The following is a 19,695-nucleotide window of genomic DNA, read 5'->3' on the forward strand; positions in this document are numbered from 1 at the left end:
GTGATGAGGGATGGAGCCTTACTTGATGAATCCCAGACGCGCTGCTGCCCGTCCTGGAAGGGCAGAGAGGGGTCCTTTCCCTTGCCCCTTCTGGCCGCTTCAGTAGTACCCCCCGGGCTCCATGTTCAGGAGATCCTGAGGCTGCCTCTAGGTCCACGGTTGTGTTACTAGCCCAGGACTTACCGTGCATCTCCTGCCCCCTCCCCTGCATTCCCCTCTGCCTGAGAGTGTTTTCTGTCTGTTCAATCAAGAGTGCGCCCCCCTTATAGGCAGCAGCTGGGGGCAGGAAAGCAGGCTGGGGCTAGGGGTGAAAGTGGTAGCTTCTGGGCTCCACTTGGTATCTCTTAGCTTCTAGTAAAACTTCATAAATACACTCACGTTATCCGCACTGGCTGCGGAGTGTAGTGACCTTGCAGCCAAAGACAGTCCCTGGGGTCCTTAGAGGGTCTGCCCTGAACAGGAAGAGACTGGTGGCCCTGCCTTCATTGTCAGGTTTATGCTTCTGTCCCCACGTCAGGGGGGAATGGAGCTTCCAAGCAAGATAAGGTGTGTGCAAGGAAGTCAAGAGGCTCCACTTCTTCTGTGCATGTGAGCTTAGCAGATAAACACATCTTGCACATATTCGTCAGAACATTGACCTGGATAAGCTGAGTTTCATTTGCATTGTTCTGAAGCATTTGATCCTTTTCTGGAACATCTGTGCCCCCTGCTAACGAAAGAGCCCATTTTTCCTGTCTTGTTATTTTGGGAAAGTAGTATTCAGTGCCAGAATGATATGTACTTTGCTTGGTTTCTATATAATTTGCTCTGAACCCAGATGTTTTAAACCCTGCCCCCCAATCTGTTAATAGCCCAGGAGACACTTTTTCCTATGAGTCACGCACACCAGGAAAAATTGCTGTTTGGCGCCAGGTTAACTCTCATACTGGAAGCGTCTTAGAACCAGGAGATAGGAAATTAGCTAGAATGTGGGTGATTCACTGGAACTGTGTTTTTAATGTGAGAGAAACAAGTAGGAATGAGGGGGCTGAGTCGTGCGGTCCCCCTGCCCTTAGCGTGAGGTTTCCTCGGCCTTACTGAGCTGGGTCTCAAAGCCACCTCCTCCACATGGGTAAATTCACCACCGTTAGCTTTTCCATTCCTCCGGAATCTGCAGTGGTTCCATTTGACCCCACGCCTCACGCCTCACACGCATTTCTCCAAGCTCCCGATCCTGCCCAGCACTCCATGTTGGAGACCATCTGCATGTTTCCAAATGGTCTCATGGTTACAACCTAAGCAGCCAGGACAATATCCTCTACCAGGGCCCCGTGTTCTCTGACTGCAGTGCAGCAATGGCTCCTGATAGCCTGTGGGCCTGCCGCGTCCCTCCCTCCCCGTTTTCCCCAAGCAAGCTTTGTGCCCGTCCTCCACTCCAGGAAGAAAGAAGAGATGGTCTGGACCTTGGACAGTAACCCAGGCAGTCCCCCAGATCCACTCCTAACTTTAAGGACCATGCAGCCCATTTCAGGATTGTGGGTGGTTCCTCTCCCACCCCAGCTCTCTCTTCTACCCCAGGACAGTGGCACCTCTTAGGTTTCCTTGGTCAAACAACGGCCGCCACCTCCTAATTGCATGTCCCCTGTGTCCCCAGACTCCTTGGCCTGGGGGCCAGCCCTGGGGGCTCCTGCTCACCCCACCCAGCCTGTGCTGCCTCCTCAGTCCACCCACGATGGGGCCTCCCTTAAGAGGCCCCCTGCCAGTGCCTCTGAACCCCTTGGCGTGTGCACATCCTGCCTCCCAGGTACACCCTGAGCAGCTTAAAGGAAGGGTTTATGAGCCCTTATCTCACCCCTCAATTACGTGGCACATGCTGGGCATGTAATCACTATTGAATGATGAGATTCCATCAAACATTTCTATGTAGCTTGGTTCCCTTCGGAGAAGTGTGTCTGCATGTGCTGGTGCAAACCTCAGAGAACACTGCGTCTGCAGCGAGTGAAGTAGTAGGGACTGTGGTCAAGTTCCCACTTTGATTTTGGACAGTGCCTGTCATACTAGGCTAAGGAGGCTTTTAAGGCTTTCTCTAGGCCCGGGAGGAAGCCCAGTGTTGTCTACCCGGGACATGGGAGCAGGCAGCCATGGTACTCATCCGTGTGCTCGTCATCCATCCCGAGGGTCCCCAGGGCGGGCCAGCAGCTGTGCAGGGCCTTGGAGCTGCTGGCCCAGCAGGGCTGGTGGCCTGCAGGCTGGGGCACTGAGAAGGCACCGCTGCTCCCAGGGCTGGAGGGGGAGCGTGCAGGAAGTCACCGTCCACCTGGGCCAGAACCGGATCAACAGGGGGCCTGAGCTGCACAGTCAATGAGGCCAGAGGTGACAAGCTAATCAAATTTCCATGGCCACTGATAGGAACATCCTGGGAGCATTAAAAGATGGGGCAGAGGAACAGACGCCCTGGAACAAAGTACACAGGCTTGGGAATGAAGAACTGAGAAAGCTGACTGTTTGGCACACACCTGTTGCAGTATGTGTGCTGAGTATGTAATCACTATTGAATGATGGACTAATTTAAATGACAGAGTGGTTTATAAGGTATCTCCTGCAGCTAGGGGGCAACGGTCAGAGTGGACATTTGGGGAGCTCCAAAATGGGACTGTGCTTTCATAATGGGGCAGCTATGGGACAAGCTGCCCAAATGTTAAATACGAGGCCCTGTGACCCGCTAGGCGTGAGGCTGAGCTGTCACTGGGGGTGTGGCCATGGCCAGACCAACATCCAGAAAGCAGGGCGAAGGCAGTGATGGAGTAAAAGAGATGAGATGCCCCCTTTCTGCACTGTCTGAGCAGTGTCTGGAAGGCGAGCTAGAAGTAAAGGGGTTGGAACAGTCGGCCTCTCCAGCACCGGCTGTACCTGCAAAGACTTCTGTCCACATTTCTCCTGCTCTCCCTTTTTCTTTTATTCATTGATTTTTTTTCAATCTTTCATTCATTCAAAAAATAGTTATTGAACACAAACTCTATGCCAGGAACACTGACGGAAAGTCGAAGGAGCAATTTCTCTACCTAGCCAGATGTTTAGGAACATCTTCAAGCTTATTTTCATTGCTCTCTAAGTATGTCAGTATAGGAAGGGAACACACAACACACACACACACACACTCACTCTCTCTCTCTCTCTCTCTCTCTCTCTCTCTTCAGCACCCACAGTCTGTTTTCCTGGCAATGGTTAATTTAGAAAAACAAACAGGCTGTCCAGAATTAAATTTAACATTTCCTCATAGGAAAAACAAAAAACGTAAGCAAAGCTGTTGCCTTTGTCCATGGAGGAAAAGTCATCATTTCAGTCCACGTAGCAGTTGGAGAAGTCCAGGAAAGCTGTAAATACTCATCAGTTGGAGAAGAGCCAGAAGGAGACAGAACTTTTTCACTTTTTTTAAAGTACATTTTTAATCAAAGTATAAAATGTATACAGAAAAATGCACAAAACTTAAGTGAACAGCTGGTTGAACTTCCATAAAGCCCACATACCTGTATAAGCAGCATCTAGACCAAGAAACAGAACCTGACTTGACCCCCAAGCGCCTCATCCCAGTCGCCTACGTCTCCCATGGAAAGGTCAACTATATCCTGGCTCCCTTGACTTTCAAGATGTCTTGGCTGCTTTTGAGGTTCCTATAAGTAGACTCCTATAGTATGTCCTTCTTAATGTCTGCTGTCTCCCCGCTCCAGGGTCTGTAAACTCCCTCCAGAATGGATGGCCAGGGAAGGTCAGGGGCTTGCTCAGGTTGCTTTTGCAAATTGGTAGTGAAGCTGGGGTTGAGCGGGGTCTCCCACATCTTCTGACAGGGACTTTTACTTTGAGATCTCAGGGTGAAGAGCAAGTCATTAACAGACCTGTAGTTCTGGTCCTTAACTGATTTATGAATCACTTACTGGGCCCTCTCAGACACCGCAAGGGTAGATTAGAGCAGTGCGCATGCAACCCCACTGGAAGGAGGGCACTGAAAGCAGCCAGTGAAGTCAATTTCCACATGATCCCAACTTGTAGATTTCCTGGGCCTCTGCACCTGAGTCTCCTCCTTCCTGTGCCCTGTCCCAAACCGTCCCAGCCTCTACGACACTGACCAAGGACTCCTCCGGGAAGCCTTCCTGCATTTCTCCTCACACCAGTTGGATTCCTCCTCTGAGCTTCTCTGCAGAGAAAACAGAATGTGCTTGGCAAAGCCAACACTACCTTCCCCTTTCGAGGGAGCCCTGAAGGGGAGCAACCCGGCCACATCCTGCAACCCTGACACCTGAGCCCGCCAATGTCTTGAGGGAAATGCTCTGTGATGCTGTGCGCCAGGGCGGACAGAGGCCATGTGTGTGCCTTGGGACTAACGAGTGGCATTTGCAGATGTGGCCACCAAGTCATCATGAAACTGGGCACCCCTGGCATGACAACTCTGATCTCTTTACCAGAACATTCATTTTGAAATATCCCATGAGTCACAGACATGAGGGCCATTAAATTGTTCTCTTTCAAAGAGCCGAGCCTTGTGCAGGGAGGTTGATATATCGGTGACAACAGGGCTTGTCATCACCTGGTTTTTGTGTTTCTTACCTTGCTCCTGTCTCTTCTGGCTCTGCCCAGCACTGCCCCTGTTCCCCTTTAGCTTGGCTCTCTGGGAGCTGAGTCTCCCTTCTTTTCAAGGTCCCTAAATATTATTGATTCCTAGTCCTTAGGAATATCCTCATCTTTTATTTATCTATCTATCTATCTATTTAATTCATTTTATTATCATTAATCTACAATTACATGAAGAACATTATGGTTATTAGACTCCCCCCTTCACCAAGTCCCCCCCACAAACCCCATTACAGACACTGTCCATCAGCATAATAAGATGCTGTAGAATCACTACTTGTCTTCTCTGTGTTGCACAGCCCTCCCCGTGCCCCCCCCACATTATACATGCTAATTGTAAGGCCCCCTTTCTTTTTCCCCCCTCTTATCCCTCCCTTCCCACCCCTCCTGCCCAGTCCCTTTCCCTTTGTTAGTCCATTCTTGGGTTCTGTGATTCTGCTGCTGTTTTGTTCCTTCAGTTTTTCTTTGTTCTTATGTTCCACAGATGAGTGGCATCATTTGGTACTTGTCTTTCTCTGCCTGGCTTATTTCACTGAGCATAATACCCTCTAGCTCCATCCATGTTGTTGCAAATGGTAGGATTTGTTTTCTTCTTATGGCTGAGTAATATTCCATTGTGTATATGTACCACCTCTTCTTTATCCATTCATCTACTGATGGACACTTAGGTTGATTCCATTTCTTGGCTATTGTAAATAGTGCTGTGATAAACATAGGGGTGCATCTGTCTTTTTCAAACTGGGCTGCTGATTTCTTAGGGTAAATTCCTAGAAGTGGAAAGGAATATCCTAATCTTATTCCTTACTTTTCCCTTCCCTCATGTGGCTCTTTTGCTTTCCACCCAAACTGAGGATCCCCAAAATGTCTTCTTCTACAATAAAAGTAGACACATGGAAGGAACACAAGGAGTGTAAAGGAAGTGTCTGGATGTAGGAAGCCCTTGCAAAGGGCAGGCAAGACTATCATTAGACAGGATGTCTAGACCCAGTTCACCTTTGGACAAAAGCTGGGACCATCTTCATAGTCAATGTGACCTGGAACTGGGTCTCACTGAATGTCTGCTAGGACTTGGCATGACAAATATCATGGCGGCAGCAGACAGGACTCCTTGAGCATAGGAAAATCGGCATAGAATAATCTGGTCTGTGTGCGCATGTATCTGTGCATGCACGTGTGTGTGTGTGTGTGCATGTGCACTGGGGCTGGGACTGCTTGCGTTCCTAGAAGGTAAATTGTGGGCTAGAGGAGGGGTGGGATGGCAGGACTGAACCTGAGTTCTCGGCAGGGACCAGCTCATTCAGCCAATTAATATACTCAGCATATTGCAAGCTGGCTGTGTGCCAGGCACTGTCAGAGGCGCTGAGAACACAAGAATTAACAGCACAGACGTAAAGCCCCATCCTCAGGGAGTCTGCAGTTGGGGAAGCAGGGACAGACAATGTGTTCAGTAAATAAGGTGTTTGTTAGAGGGTGGCAGCCCTGGGTTGGAGTCCCATTTCTGCCACTGACTGGTTGTAAGACAACTGAGTGAGAACCTAACCTTTCTGCATGGACGTGAGCAGTACCCACATTATCAGGACTGATGTGGGTTCATTGTGACTCAAAGAAAAAGCCCTCGCAGCCCTTGCTAGGAGGTACTGAATGGTGGCGACATTTGGTAGGTGACGGTGATGGTGGCGGCAGTCAGAACGGTTTTATTTGCCACCACAAGGGTGTTACCAAGGGACCGTTTCCTGGGTCTTGGGTTTCAGAGGGTATTCAGGTCTACACTGAATTAGGTTTTGAAAAAAGCCATGTGCCCTTCTCGTCAGGAGTTATTGCCCCAAAGTGTGTATTTTCTTTTCAGACTTGACCTTAAAATTTAAACTGTTATTTTAAATATTTTTCTGAGAAACTAATTTTTGATCCTAAGTCTTTTTTATTATGGCAAAAGATGCATAACATGAAATTTACCATTTCACCCACTGTAAGTACATTCACAAATCGCCACCATCCGTCTCCACAACTTTATCATCTTCCCAAACTGAAACTCTGTCCCCATGAAGCCATCCCTCCCGTCACCCCTCCACCGCCCCTGGCCACCACCACTGTACTTTCTGTCTCTATCGATTTGACTACCCTAGGGCTCTCACATCCGTGGAAGCATAGCCTAGTTGTCCTCTTGCGTCGGGCTTAGTTCCCTTGGCATAACATCTTTGAGGTTCATCCAGGTTGGAGCAGGTGTCAGAATTCCAAGGGGCATATTTTAAGGCTGAAATTTGAAGTGCTGTGTCTGACACTCAGCAGAAAGGGCGATTGATTCCAACAGATGACAGGATGGAGAAAATGAGAAGGCCCTGGCTAAGAGCAGCTCTAAAATTACAATCTGTTCCAGTAAGAGGGAGACTTGCCCCGGGCACTGCCTTTCAGGAGGTCTGTGGGGGGATTTGTTCCCTGTGCCTCGAGAGCAGGGCCCAGAGCCAACCTGGGTGCCTCTTTCAGTATCAGGGACTCATGAACTGCCCTCCCTCTAGGGATAATGCCCCAGGGGTTTCTCAATGAACTTTAGGAAGCAGATGCCTTGGCCTGAAGTTTGAGTGAAGTCAGTGCTAAATCCAAAGAGATCTTCGCACAGGCGGAGCTCAGCACCTGGGGCAGTCCTGCCAGCCTTTGATTCTGCCAACACAGCCATGCAAAATGGTCCCAACTTAGCCAGCTTCCTTCACTTTATATGGCGTCAGGTGAATGCACTCATCACTGGGCCAAAGACCAGCAGATCCCACCACCCCCAGGCAGTTGAGCCAGGTGAGGGGAAAAGCACTGGGCTGTTCTCGGGAGGCCTGGACGGCGTCCTGGCTCTGCAGCCGTCAGCCCCACCAGGGGCCAGGGGCCGGGCTATACGGACTGGCTCCAGGAGCTGGACCACACCCCTTGGATGCTTTAGAATTTTAGAAAATCAGCAGCTGAGGTCACCGTTGTCTTCCTTTGAGGTGGCCCATGACTTGGATGGTTTAGAGGGTGGCAGTGGTAATGAATGCCACCAAGGACAATTCCATGCTCTTGACCAGCTTGAGTCCATGTGCCTTCCCCTGGGATGAGAGGACAATGGCAGGAATATGATGTGTTGAGTACTCATGGGTACCAACACCTGTGCCAGCCACCTCCCAAACACTGTCGCCACTACTCCTCCCAACTACCCAGGGAGGCCCATGCGGCTTTGCCCCCACTTGACAGAGGAGATGAAGCCCAGGGTGGCTCAGCCACATGCCTGAGGCTGGCTGGCCCAGGACTGGAACCTGGTCTGCATGACTGCAGGGTCCAAGCTCACCAAAGAAAGTCAGCCACCATCAGTGCCCCCTCCCTGTGACCCGAAGGGGTCTTACAGTCCACTGGCCTGTCTCACCAAAGCTCCTTCTGAATCACCTGGGAGGGTAGGTCTGTCCAGAGAGGTCCTGGCTGATGGCCTGTCGGGCCGACGGCTGCTCACAGGGAGGATCAGGAGCCGTGGCGCTCTCCTGCCCTCCCAGCAGACTTACCACGGGGCTGGGCAGTGGGCACCTGGGGGCTTCTGAGTTGGAGGGGAAATGCCATCCTCTAGATTGTGCTCTCCCGTGTGGGCTGAAACTGTACTCATCCTGCAGCGCCAGCAGGTGTCACTTCTCAGGGCCTGGCTGGGACTCAGCTAGACTGGGACTCAGGTGGCCTGGGATTCAGCTGGGCTGGGACCGAGTTGGCTCTGCACCTTCTTCCCTCCTTGACAACTGCATCGGCCATGATGGCCCCTAGATTGTTCCTCAGATAATTGCTAAGAGGCAGGGGGGGAAGCAAGTGAGTGTTACCTGTCCAGCTAAGATATCAATGCTATCAGGACACTGGCATGGCTCCACCCACCCAGGGTAGTGTAGGGCTGGTTGCAGGCTCAGCGGCCCTGTACTCGTGAAAGTATCAGCCTTCCTTTATTTATGCCTGATCTGTGCACCCCTAGAGACAGGCACCAGTGGGTTCTAATCAATAATCACTGAATTGCATCAACTCAACTGGTCTTGTACCCACGCCCCTCCCACAACACCTCAGCATCCCTACACTATCTCCTGGGACCGCAGATAGGGAGAGGTGTTGGAGAGTCCCAGGAATTCCCAGATCTATGGAAACCAATGGCCCCAGGCAGGATGGCAGGCACCTCCCGCAGAGGGAGGACCCGGGGCCAGTGATGTGTTCAGTCTGGCTGCGACAGGGTGTGACTTGGACATCACTCTTGATTCATGGAAAAATAATCTAAAAGTGCCCTGGGCTTGTCTCATACAGATTCTGCCTTTAGGGAATGACTGTGTTTCCAAAGGGACTTGGAAAAATTACCACCACCACCCCGAGCCCCCCACCCCCACCCCTGCTCCCCTATCCCCTGTCTCCAGTTGTGAAAAGTCACCGTTTTATGAAGCAAGTTGTTTCAAAACAAGAGTGGTGGGTATGTGTCTATGTGTCTGCATCTTGTCAACCCAACCCTGACCTTCCTGTGTGGAAATTAACTGGAATTTAATATTGATGCTGTCATAGAACCTAGTGTGAAACCAGCTGCTAAAACTGGTTACCACTCCTGCGGCTATTCCTTCTTTATCATTCTACCAGAAAGTGCTTCTGATGTGCCTAAATTGGCCACTTATTCAAAGAGCAGCATGTGTACAGGAGGAATTGGAAGTCCCGGGTTCAATCCTGGCTGAACCTTTGTTTTGTCATCTGTAAAATGGAGCCGCCTATGCCCCAAAAGAAGTTTGTGAGACTCAGTCAGAAGGTGTGTCTTACAATCCTCTGTAAAGTTCCCATCAGCCATTTAACAAGTATGTGTTGGGTACCTACTATGTGCCCAGGTCCATGGTGGACGGTGAAGGAAGTATAGCCGTTTGTCTCGTAATCTCTGGCATTGGTCCTCACAAAGGTTGTCTCAGGGGCCTCTGCTTCCCTACACCTCCCCCAGCCAGGAAGAACCAGGCGCCATGCACCCCGACTGGGGAAACCACTAGTCTCTCTGACTTGACTTCCACCAGCCCTAGCCGATTACAGGAAGGAGCTTTCTGAAGGCCTTTTCATTCTTCTTTGTGCCTCTGCTTAGCTTCCCCAAGAACTGCTCCTTTCTGGATCGGGACACAGGCCAGAGCTTGAGGCCGCTCTTCCTGTGCCTGCACCTGCACGGCATCACCAAAGGTAAGCTGCAGCCGGGAAGTTCGGCCGAGAGAACGCTGCTGGGGACCTGACGGCCCCTGGGAAGCCCTACCCGATGTTTCCAAAGGAATCAGCTGAGATCTGGTGTTGTCACTTGTAAGTTGCGTGACTTGAGGAAAGTCACATAACTGCCTGGTCTCAGTTTCCTTGTCTGTAAAATGGGGGTAATCAGAGCTTCTGTGAAATAACGATGATGGTTGGAAGGGGTTTATCGATGGTGAAAGGGTACAAGCTGCCAGGGGCTGCATTATTGCCACTACCTGTGCACCCTGCTTCTTAGAGTGGCATCCCCTCTAGGTTGTTGGGTCTGGTCTCCAGACTTGAGCCCCCTCAACCTCATGCTCTGGGCTCAGAGGAAGAGAGCTGTGACTTAGAAAGAGGAGGGAACTTCTGGGCAGTCCAGGTGGTCGCCCAGTGAGATCTTTGCATCTGAAAGGACATGTGAGAACTTTTTCAAAGCCATTTCCAGTTACCCCGCTGTAATGAGGAGCTCTAACACCCAGGAATGGCTGCTGGAGCCTAGGTAGTTCTGTCCAAGTTGCTCTTAGACATTCCAGACACTGATTATTAGATCTCAAACCTCCCTTCTTGGGCAGGATGTCCCCTCTGGGTTCTGCACAGCTTGGGAATCCCAGGGCCCTGGGAAGGTCCTCCAACCCTCAGCTCCTGGTTCATTCCTTTTTCTCTCTGTAAAAGAGACTTTTTGCTTCTGTTATGAATAAATTGGTAAAAATGTTCCCTTTGTGTTTCTTCCAAGGCAAGGATCTGGAGGAGTTAAAGCACATTAACCTCTTCTCGGAGTCCTGGCTGGTCAGAGTCATGGCCAACCATTACCACGCAGTGAGTTGCCAGCTCAGCATGGAAACAATTATTGAAATGTGTTGCTTTAATGATGTGGCTTTTTCTGGAGCTGTGTTTTGCCTTTGAGGCCTCAGCCTTTGAGGTTGGGATGTATCTGGCTACCCCACCAGGGGAAGTGGGAGAGCTAAGCCTGGAGGGATGAAGGGAGGAGGCCAGCTTGGAACCCAGGCGCCTGGAGCATCGCATTATCAACCTAGAGGGTCAGATGGGGTCAGGGAGCATTAGCCAAACAGCCCCCCAAACTGAGTCCTGACAGACACAAATGTATCAAGTGCTCATCATCAAAAAACTTCAAAATGCAGAAAAATTGAAAGAAGGAAAAATATACCCTCAGACTCACCACCAAAGACAACACTGCCACCACCTCGTTGATTGGATTGTCTTTCCTGTGGGATACACTTTAGTGAACGTGTTTCCTGTCGCCATAGAAATGGCAGCAAGCTCTTCCTCCAACAGGATGTGCTATAAACAATGCTGCTTTGCCTTCCCGTTATCAGGGAAAACTGTGCCGCTAATAATGGTTAACTATTATAAATGACTGTAAGATGAACAAGTATTTGCCCATAATCATTTATTTTACTATACTTAGAATTATTTCCTTTTAAGAGATTCTCAACTGGATCAAAAAGAAATGTGCACTTTTGTTCTTGATATATAGTAACAAATTTGGGACCAAATTACTCTTCCCCCAAGTAATAAATGAGTGTGTCTCACTGGCACGCTCAACAATGTTGGGTATTTTCATTTCAGATCACTTTTGTTAATAGAGAAGCTAACAACAGCATCTCATTGTTTAATATGTATTTCCTTTATTAGTAGTAAATATGAATATTTTTCCATGTGACATTTCCCCCCTTTGTGAATTGTCTATGCAAACTGTTGTACTTCTTACAGGTTTCTAATTTCGCATTTTTAGAGATGAAATAGGGCAGTGTTTGAGTTATGAAGATTCATGAGTCACTAGTTGAAATTCAGTTCAGCTCAACAAATACCTATTGTAATGGGGAAACCACAGTGCTCTGTGCCCCCCGCACTGCAGTTAACGACTCCATGGATCCATGCTTTTCTGGGACCTAAGCCACAGCTGTGCCATAACAGAGCCGAGTGGGGAAGGGAGACGTGCCTGGGGCTGACAGCCTCGGGAAGCCCCCACCGCCTTCTTGGTGTCCTTCCCTTGCTCACCTCCTTCCTTTTGCCCCCTGCTGCCAATGCCATGGAGCTGCCATGCGGCATCATACTTGCTCTTGACTTTGTGACCATGATCATCCTCTGCCTCATGATGGGGCTACTTATGTACAAATTTTGTTTCTCCAGTAAAACTGGGGCATTTTCCTTATTCTCATCTTTGCATCCTCTGAAAGCATTAAGCGTAGTACATGGCACAAAGTAGGTTTTCAGTAAATACTGCCGACTAGATTGAGGGCTGAATGTAGGATCCAGAGCTGAACTCTATTTTGAGTACAGTGGGGGGTTGTAGGGATCAATGAATGACATGAAGATGATGAGGGGTGTTCCTCTGGGGAATCAGGCTGCCAGTAAGCTGTGTGCTTTTCCCTTTCAGCTGGAGAATGGGGGTGACATGGCCCATGTGAAAGATCTTACCACCCAGTCTGTGAGATTTGGGCTGCTCTTTAACAAGGTACTGACCCCTCAGCCCAAGGAAGGGGAGGAACCATCCCCTTCCATGCTTGCTTAAGGACATTTGTACTGTCACTTCTTACCTCTGGTCACGCAAGGCCAGGGCAGAAAACGAAATCATAGTGCCGCTTCTGCATGCTCACCACCCCCAAGCAAATAAAATCACAAGACAGGAGCCTGGGACAAGCCATTCATTAACTAATATGCATGTTCACAATTTCCCCTTGAGGGTAACCAACTGTCCCTGTTTTCCAGGGATGAGGTTGTTTCCCTGGGATGCAGGACTTTCTGTTCTAAAACCAGGAGAAGCCTGGGCAAACTGGGATGAGCTGGTCATGCTCTTCCACACAAACATCGGGAGCTGCCAACTGCTCAATGAAATATTCCACTCAAAGCCCATGTTTATGGTTAGGAGGGTGAACCTAGTCTGGACAGCTGTTTTGATGGGCCCCAGAATCAAAGCAGCAGAGGCTTGGAGGGTTGGATGGCAAAGCATCCGGGCCTCAGTCACCAGGGGGCATCCAGGGTTGGCAGCTGTGCTGACTTGAGTTCCCTGTGACAGGCACGCTGCTCCAAGAAATCGTGGCTCTCCAGCTTCTTTAGAGCCACCCTAGTAGTGATCTCAAAAGAATTGATGTTTCAGGGAGTTGGGGCCCTGAATCTATCATCAGACTCTACCCTCTGGGTCTGGCCTGGATGGGCTGGGTCCACCCCTTGCTTACAGAGACCTGCCTCAGTGCACAGAGTGCAGACCACAGGGGCCAGGACACCTGCAATACCAGGAGTATGGGGCGTCTCTGAGGCCCATCGGATTAGGGCAAAATGCATTGTTTCAAAGGTCTGCAGACCAGGCCGTCTGAGAACATACCTAACTCATTCTTCTCCCCACTAAAGGACACATGGAGTGAATAATAGCTAACCAGTAGGATCTGTAAAGTCACTGTTGCCTGAACATTACCCCCCAGGTCCACCAAAATTTATGGCCTGGCCCATCTGCCTCAGAAGGCCATACCAGCATCTAGGTGTGGACAGCAGGTGGCAGGAGTTTTTCTATGCTTGTCAAATGAGCCACTTCTGTTGTAGCTAGAATTTGTGTTGCTATGCCCTCTTGCCTTTGAATACTCAAGGTTTTTTTCCCTGTTACTTTGTTGTTTATCTTTCCCAATTTAGGAGTATACAACTTATTCAGAAATGATTGCCATATACGGATTCTTCTTTGAAATAAAGGGAATCAAACATGATACTACCTCTTACAGTTTTTACATGCAGGTAAGAAGGACAGAACACAGGAAAGGCACGTCTCTGAAATAGTCTTTGAGATTCTGAGTCAATTTATACTAAATTAACAATAATTGGTTAATCATTAGTTGATAATTAATATGGAATATGTTGTAAACCTGGTGCTAGTCACACTCTGATGGGTGTGATATCATTTGATTTTTGCAACAACCTTAGGAGGTTGTTAGCTCATTTAACAGACGAGAATCTCAAAAGTGAGTATTTTCATGTTCATATGACCTTGTTGGCAAAGCTTGGGTGAAATTCTGGACTCTGAATCCGCATCTGGGGCTCCATTCATCTTCAGTGGCAACATAGTGGGTGCAGCTTTGCAGAAGGTCATTCTTCCATGGGGGTAATGGGAGGGGGCCGCAGGGAGAGGGAATGGTCTTGCGTAGAGTGGCAAAGCAGGGCAGTGGGCAGGACGCTGGAGAAGTCAGGGCGGGGAGAATGCCGAGTCTGGTGAGCCGGATGACCTTGGCAAGCCTGTGAACCTCCCCGGGTGCAGTTTCCGGACGTTTTCGATGGAGAAGGTAGTAGGACCTACCTCTCTGGTTGTTGGAGGTCTTTGGGAAATCATAACTTACTAATCTTTTCATTGTCAGTGCCAACCACAACACCTGGAATGTGGGGGAAGTGTGCCTGTGCCATGAATGGACACATGGGTAAATGCACGAGTGAAGAGCCTGAGTTTTAGCCCCAGCTTTGCCACCACCTCACTGTGGGCTCTTGAGCAAATCACGTCTCTGCCTTGACCACGTCTCTTCGTACTTAGTTTTCAGTGACTCAGGCTTTTGCCCACATAATGGGTTTTGCTGGATGGAAGAGATGAATTATGTGACAGCACCAGATCAAATGCTCATATGAATACTATGTTGGTTTTTAAACTCTGGCAAAGCAATAGTGAAGCCCTTCCAGTTCAATACAGCTCGACTTACTGGCGTGTTTTTCTGGGTGGGCCAAACCCCAGTCCATTGGCCAGTGTTTTGCATATGGTGAGGGCGCAAATGCCAACTGACACGGCAGCAGTGCTCAGGAAATGGGGCCACGGGGAAATGCCCTCTTGCTCTCTGCACACATTACACGGTGGGGGGGGGGGGGTGTGTGTCCATGTGCCAGGAACCCGGATTCTCTAACTCTGGGTCACCCCAGTTTCAGTTCTCCCTAAGGCAGGTCATTCTTCTTGCAGAGAGTAAAGCACACGGACTTGGAGTGTCCCTCCTCGGCCTGCGAGCAAGGGCCCGTTAGCCTGAGAGCAGAACGTTTGGTGACATATGAGATCAGAGCCCAGGCCCTGGTGGACAGCAGGTGGCAGGAGTTCGGGACGAGCCACATCACACAGAAGTTCGGGTTTGTCAAGCCATCCCGCAAGAGCCGTGTCAGTGCCTTTGCCTCGTCTTTTCTCTTTTATTTCCTTTTTGCTCTTTCTCTCATCCACCCCTTCTGGGGATCACTGATCACTGGCTTTATGATCTCTGGGGGAAGGTTTCTCCTAAGGATTAGCCCAACCCCCCCAATGATGCTGAAGAGAACCCTCCCAGAATGAAAAGCTGGGGATCCTGAAAACTATAAACCAAACCAGGCTGCCTGATTTGGGTCACACCAGATCCATGTTATCAATGTCAAAGGTACGTTTCTGGGAGGAGAGGAGATGTATTTGTCACCACCACCTCCACCGTTGCCTGAACATCACCCTCCAGGTCCACCAAAATTCATGGCCTGGCCCATCTGCCTCAGAGGGCCATACCCACATCTAGGTGTGCTCAGCACCCAGCCTGGCTCCTAACAGCCAAAGTCCAAAAATTGCCAAGAGCCTGTCTGTGGTCCTAGGAGGGCCTCTGGTCTGTGACATCAAGGATGTCCGGGGTGTCCCTTGCTGCCCCACAGGTAATGGGACCTGGCCTTAAACCAGTGAAAGGTTCTCAGCCTTGACTGCACAGAGAGTCAGTTGGCCCTTTGCAAAGTCCCCAGGCCTGAGCTCTACCCAGATCGTGAGGCAGGATATTCTGCAGTGGGGCCCAGGCATCAGTATTTTCTAAAGCTTCCCAAGCTGATCGCTGTGACGGTGGGAATCAGAGCATCAGTTTCCTTGGGGGAGGTGGGAGTGGGGGAGGCAGGATGCTGACTGGCAGGGAAAACGAGGGGGATTTCTGAGGTGTTGGAAATGTTCTTTATTGTGATCAGGTGGCAGTCACATAGGAGAGCTTATTTGTGAAACTGATCAAGCTGTACCCTTAACATTTTTGCACTTAATTGTATTTAAGTTGTACTTCAATTTTTAAAGGTTTATTTTAAAGACCTTCCCTCTGTGATTTGGACACGCAGGCAGAGCTGGGAATGACTGCTTTACACACTGTCAGGCCTTCCTCGTCCCCCTTCCAGAGGACAACTGTGTTTATCCTGAAAGTTCCATGTGCTTTGCTTTGTTTCGCCTTTTAGGTGTTAAAAGTCCAAACTGTGGGTATCCCAGTCTATGCAAGTTTCTCATTCATCTTCCCAGTATCTTGACAGTTCCAGAAGAATCTACAGGATTTTTTTTTCTGTCACCAGTGTGCATTAAAGAAAATAAAATGATATGAAGGGGACTACTCAAGTATTCAGCTGACTTTCTTGGTTCGAATGGTCTCATTAGAACTTTTGCCCCCTGTCTTAGTACATTTGGGATGCTATAACAAAATACCTCAGACTGGGGTGGTTTATAAAGAACAGAAATTTATTACGGTTCTGGAGGCTGGAGTCCAAGAACAAGATGGTGGTGGATTCAGATGCCTGGTGAGAGCCCTCTTCCTGGTGTGTAGACAGGTGTCTTCTCGCTGTGTCCTCACATGGTGGGGGGCACGAGGGGGCTCTCTGGGGCCTCTTTTATAAGGACTCTAATCCCATTCGTGAGGGCTGCACGCCCCTCACCACCGCCCAGAGGCTCCACCCCTAGTGCCATCACCTTTGGGGGTTAGGTTTCAACATGAATTCTGAGGAGACACATTCAGACCATAGCACCTGCATTTGTACTTTTGAGGATGGCAAGTACCAGAGAGGAGTCCACTTGCCATCACTGGTTCCAAAGCACCCCTGGCCCAGCCCTAACGTGTTGCACCCCCGGGAGCACTGTGATGGGAGCACCAGCAGTGACAGTGTGCTCCACCTGTGAGCACCGAGTGCTGCCCCGTCACTACCCCTCCACCGGTAAACACTACCCCGACGACCATTGTCAACAAGTAGTTAGGCCATTTCGTCTGCATATTTAATAAACAGATTCACACAGTGTGCACTCTTTGGGGCCTGAATTCTTTTGTTCAATAACATCTTTAAGAGATTCCTCCATATTTCCATAGGGAGCTGTTGTTTATTTTCAAATAAGCATGAGAGTTTCACTTTTCAAAACACAAAATGTTTCTTCTATGTAACAATCCAGGCTTGTTGAAGAAAAATGAGAATATAGAAAGAAGAAAATAAAATCCACTGGGACTCCCTCCCATCTCTCAGAAGTTTGGCAGGCAAACTTCCGGAATTATTTTTAGGTGCACTTCAAGTTTTCTCCCCATTCAAAATGGGATTATGCAGCACACTCGTCCTTAGAACATGATTTATCTTTTTCTCAAGCATTATACAGGAGGAGAGCACAGAGGAGCACACTGTGGGGTAGAAGGTGATGATGTATTTGCCTCGCCCCTAAGCTACTCGTGTTAAGTCAGAAAAGTCACTTGTCACTTAGCCTCTGTGGACATTGCTTCTTCCTCTGCGGAAAGAGCAGAAACCATCCCTGCACCTCCCGCTCAGGGCTGGGAACACTCAGGCACCACTGCATGTCACAGCTCCTTCATGGTCTCACCCCCGTGCACGCATGGGGGCTCCACATTGCTGGCGAGAGAAAGCACAGCCCATGGTGTTCTACCTCAGTCCTGTGGGCTGAGAGGGAAGATAAGAATGCAAAACTTTTGAAAACCAAGTCTGCACATGTCCAAGAGAGACAAAGCTGTTTGGAGGTGCTGCTGAAACATGAATGTCTTCTTTCTCAGTGAACAACTGCCCCAGCTTAGCCGTTTGGAACATGCAAACTTGTCTCCTGCAGCTGGCTGGAGTAGGGCCAATGCCAAAATGTCTCCCTAAGGGGAACAGTAAACTGTGAGGGACCCCACAGCCAGGGATGGAGGAGGAAGCAACCCTGGAAGGGATGGGTAGGATCTGAAGAATTGGGCTGCCTCCCCAGCCTTCAGAACCAGCAACCTGTACAAGGCACAAGAGGCAGAAGGATTTGAGATGCTGGGGAGAGGGACTCTTTGATGTCATTCTACCTCCTCATTGTTCAGCAGGGGAGACAGTCCCAGTGAGCTGGAATGACATTTCTGGTTGGAAGGTGCTTACCAGGCACCTCTGACCCCTTCAGCACTTGACACCCACCCTCTCACTGACTTCCTCCAGCCCTCCTGGGGTAGGTGTAAGGTAGGTACACTTTCCACATCTGGTAAAAGTGGAAGCTGTTCCCCAGAGACTAAGGTGTTTACGTGTCCAAGTTTCCTCTGAGGGGCAGAGCTGGGCCAGGGGGTGCTGCCTTAGGCCTGGCCACAGGGCCTGCGTGTTTCCTTTACCCTCCATGGCCCACTGAGAAGAGGTCAATTATTTTAGGGTTAATCCAAGTATTTATTGAACACCCACTGTATGCTCTGCAGAAATATGCTGGGCATCTTGGGTGTGCTTGGTGTCTGGGGTACATGGGGCATGTGGGGTACACTGGGCATGTGGGGTGTGCTGGGCATGTTCATGCTGGGCATCTGGGGTGTACTAGCTGTCTGGGGTACACTGGGCATCTGAGATGTGCTGGGCATCTGAGGTGTACTGGGCATCTGGAATGCACTAGGCATTTGGGTTGCACTGGGCATCTGGGCCATGCTGGGCATCTGGGGTGTTCTGGGCACTTTTGGCATGCTGAGAATCTGGGGCATTCTGGGGTGTGCTGGGCATCTGGGCCGTGCTGGGCATCTGAGGCATTCTGGGCATTTGAGGGTGCTGGGCATCTGGGAGGTGCTGGACCTGCCACAAAGGGTACTATGGCATGTGAAATAGCATTTAACTCCAAGGAGAGCATTGGGACAGAGTGGGAGTGGCCTCTCTGAGGAGGTGGCACATAAATGGGCCTTGGAGGATGAGCAGTATCCTTGCAGATGGAGGACTGGTGGGACACCATACACAGATGAAGCTCAGCTGAGAGCAGGTGCCTTTCCAGGTCCAGGGGGCTTGGATTGAATCTTTACCAGAACCACCCAGGAGCTGGTACAAATGCAGATTCCAGGGCCGCAGCTGTGAGAGGCTGCTTTTGAGTCTAGGAGGCACCCAGGAGCCTGTGCTTTAATGGGCTTCCAGTGGCATCCTGATGCAGGAGACTGTGATCACATCCAAAGTCAACTACAGTCTGAAAATGCCAATTCTACAATCAGGTTCCCCACTGTACCCCACACACCCAGTTATCTTCCTTACCCAGTGAATAAAACCCAACAACAAAACCGTGAATCTATTCACCACACTGGCTGACTTTATTTTTAAAACCAAATTTCCTATAATACAAAAGAAACAGAACCTGAAGGAGACACCCTCCTGTGGGTGAACCACTTGCCTTAAGCCAGAGAATCCACCCCTTTCCACTAGGGGGCGAGGTCAGCCTCAGAAATGGGAACCAGCATTTCAGTGGTAGAAATTTGCAACCTGAAAGCTCAGCGTGCACAGGCCCCTTCACCCAGCTGTTGAAAAGTGCACTTCTGTACATTCCGGGTGAGGCTCCGGTCATTCGAACATCCAGACCATTCATGGCACAAAATCTCAAGTATAAGTCTTGAGACAAAAATTCTCAAGATGATCTTGGCAAGCCTTTTTTACAAATGAGAACTTAGACTAGAATTTAAAAACCCACAGTCACAATGCCCAGGGCAATGACCATGAGGGCTGGTCAACATAACATGCTATGTGCTGTGTCCATGACCACCTCTCCGTTTGCTTTGCCACCACCCCGCATCTAGCTCACTTCCCCAGACCCTCCCCTCCAACAGAGATAGCCAGGATTTCGCTCTGCCTACACCAACTCTTTGGGGCCCTGAAGTCAAACAGATGAGGATTTGAGTCCTAGCT

General features: G+C 49.7%; 1 protein-coding gene across 2 annotated transcripts in view; it reads left to right on the forward strand.

The window, feature by feature from the left end:
• BTBD16 (BTB domain containing 16) overlaps positions 1–17,512 on the forward strand; it is a 45,493-nt gene extending 27,981 nt beyond the window's left edge. The window contains exons 10-16 of one of the 2 annotated variants that reach the window (XM_036898983.2): positions 9,692–9,783; positions 10,559–10,641; positions 12,224–12,301; positions 13,471–13,569; positions 14,768–14,956; positions 16,018–16,129; positions 17,291–17,512. In XM_036898983.2, coding sequence (XP_036754878.1) covers positions 9,692–9,783; positions 10,559–10,641; positions 12,224–12,301; positions 13,471–13,569; positions 14,768–14,956; positions 16,018–16,086 — 610 coding nt within the window. In that variant the 3' untranslated portion in view covers positions 16,087–16,129; positions 17,291–17,512. Of the gene's footprint in view, positions 1–9,691; positions 9,784–10,558; positions 10,642–12,223; positions 12,302–13,470; positions 13,570–14,767; positions 14,957–16,017; positions 16,430–17,290 lie in introns of those variants that run through there. The other variant, XM_036898982.2, reaches the window with a different exon arrangement.
• The last annotated feature ends 2,183 nt before the right edge of the window (positions 17,513–19,695 follow it).

The sequence above is a fragment of the Manis pentadactyla genome, chromosome 8, assembly GCF_030020395.1.
Source record: "Manis pentadactyla isolate mManPen7 chromosome 8, mManPen7.hap1, whole genome shotgun sequence".
Lineage (NCBI taxonomy): Eukaryota > Metazoa > Chordata > Mammalia > Pholidota > Manidae > Manis > Manis pentadactyla.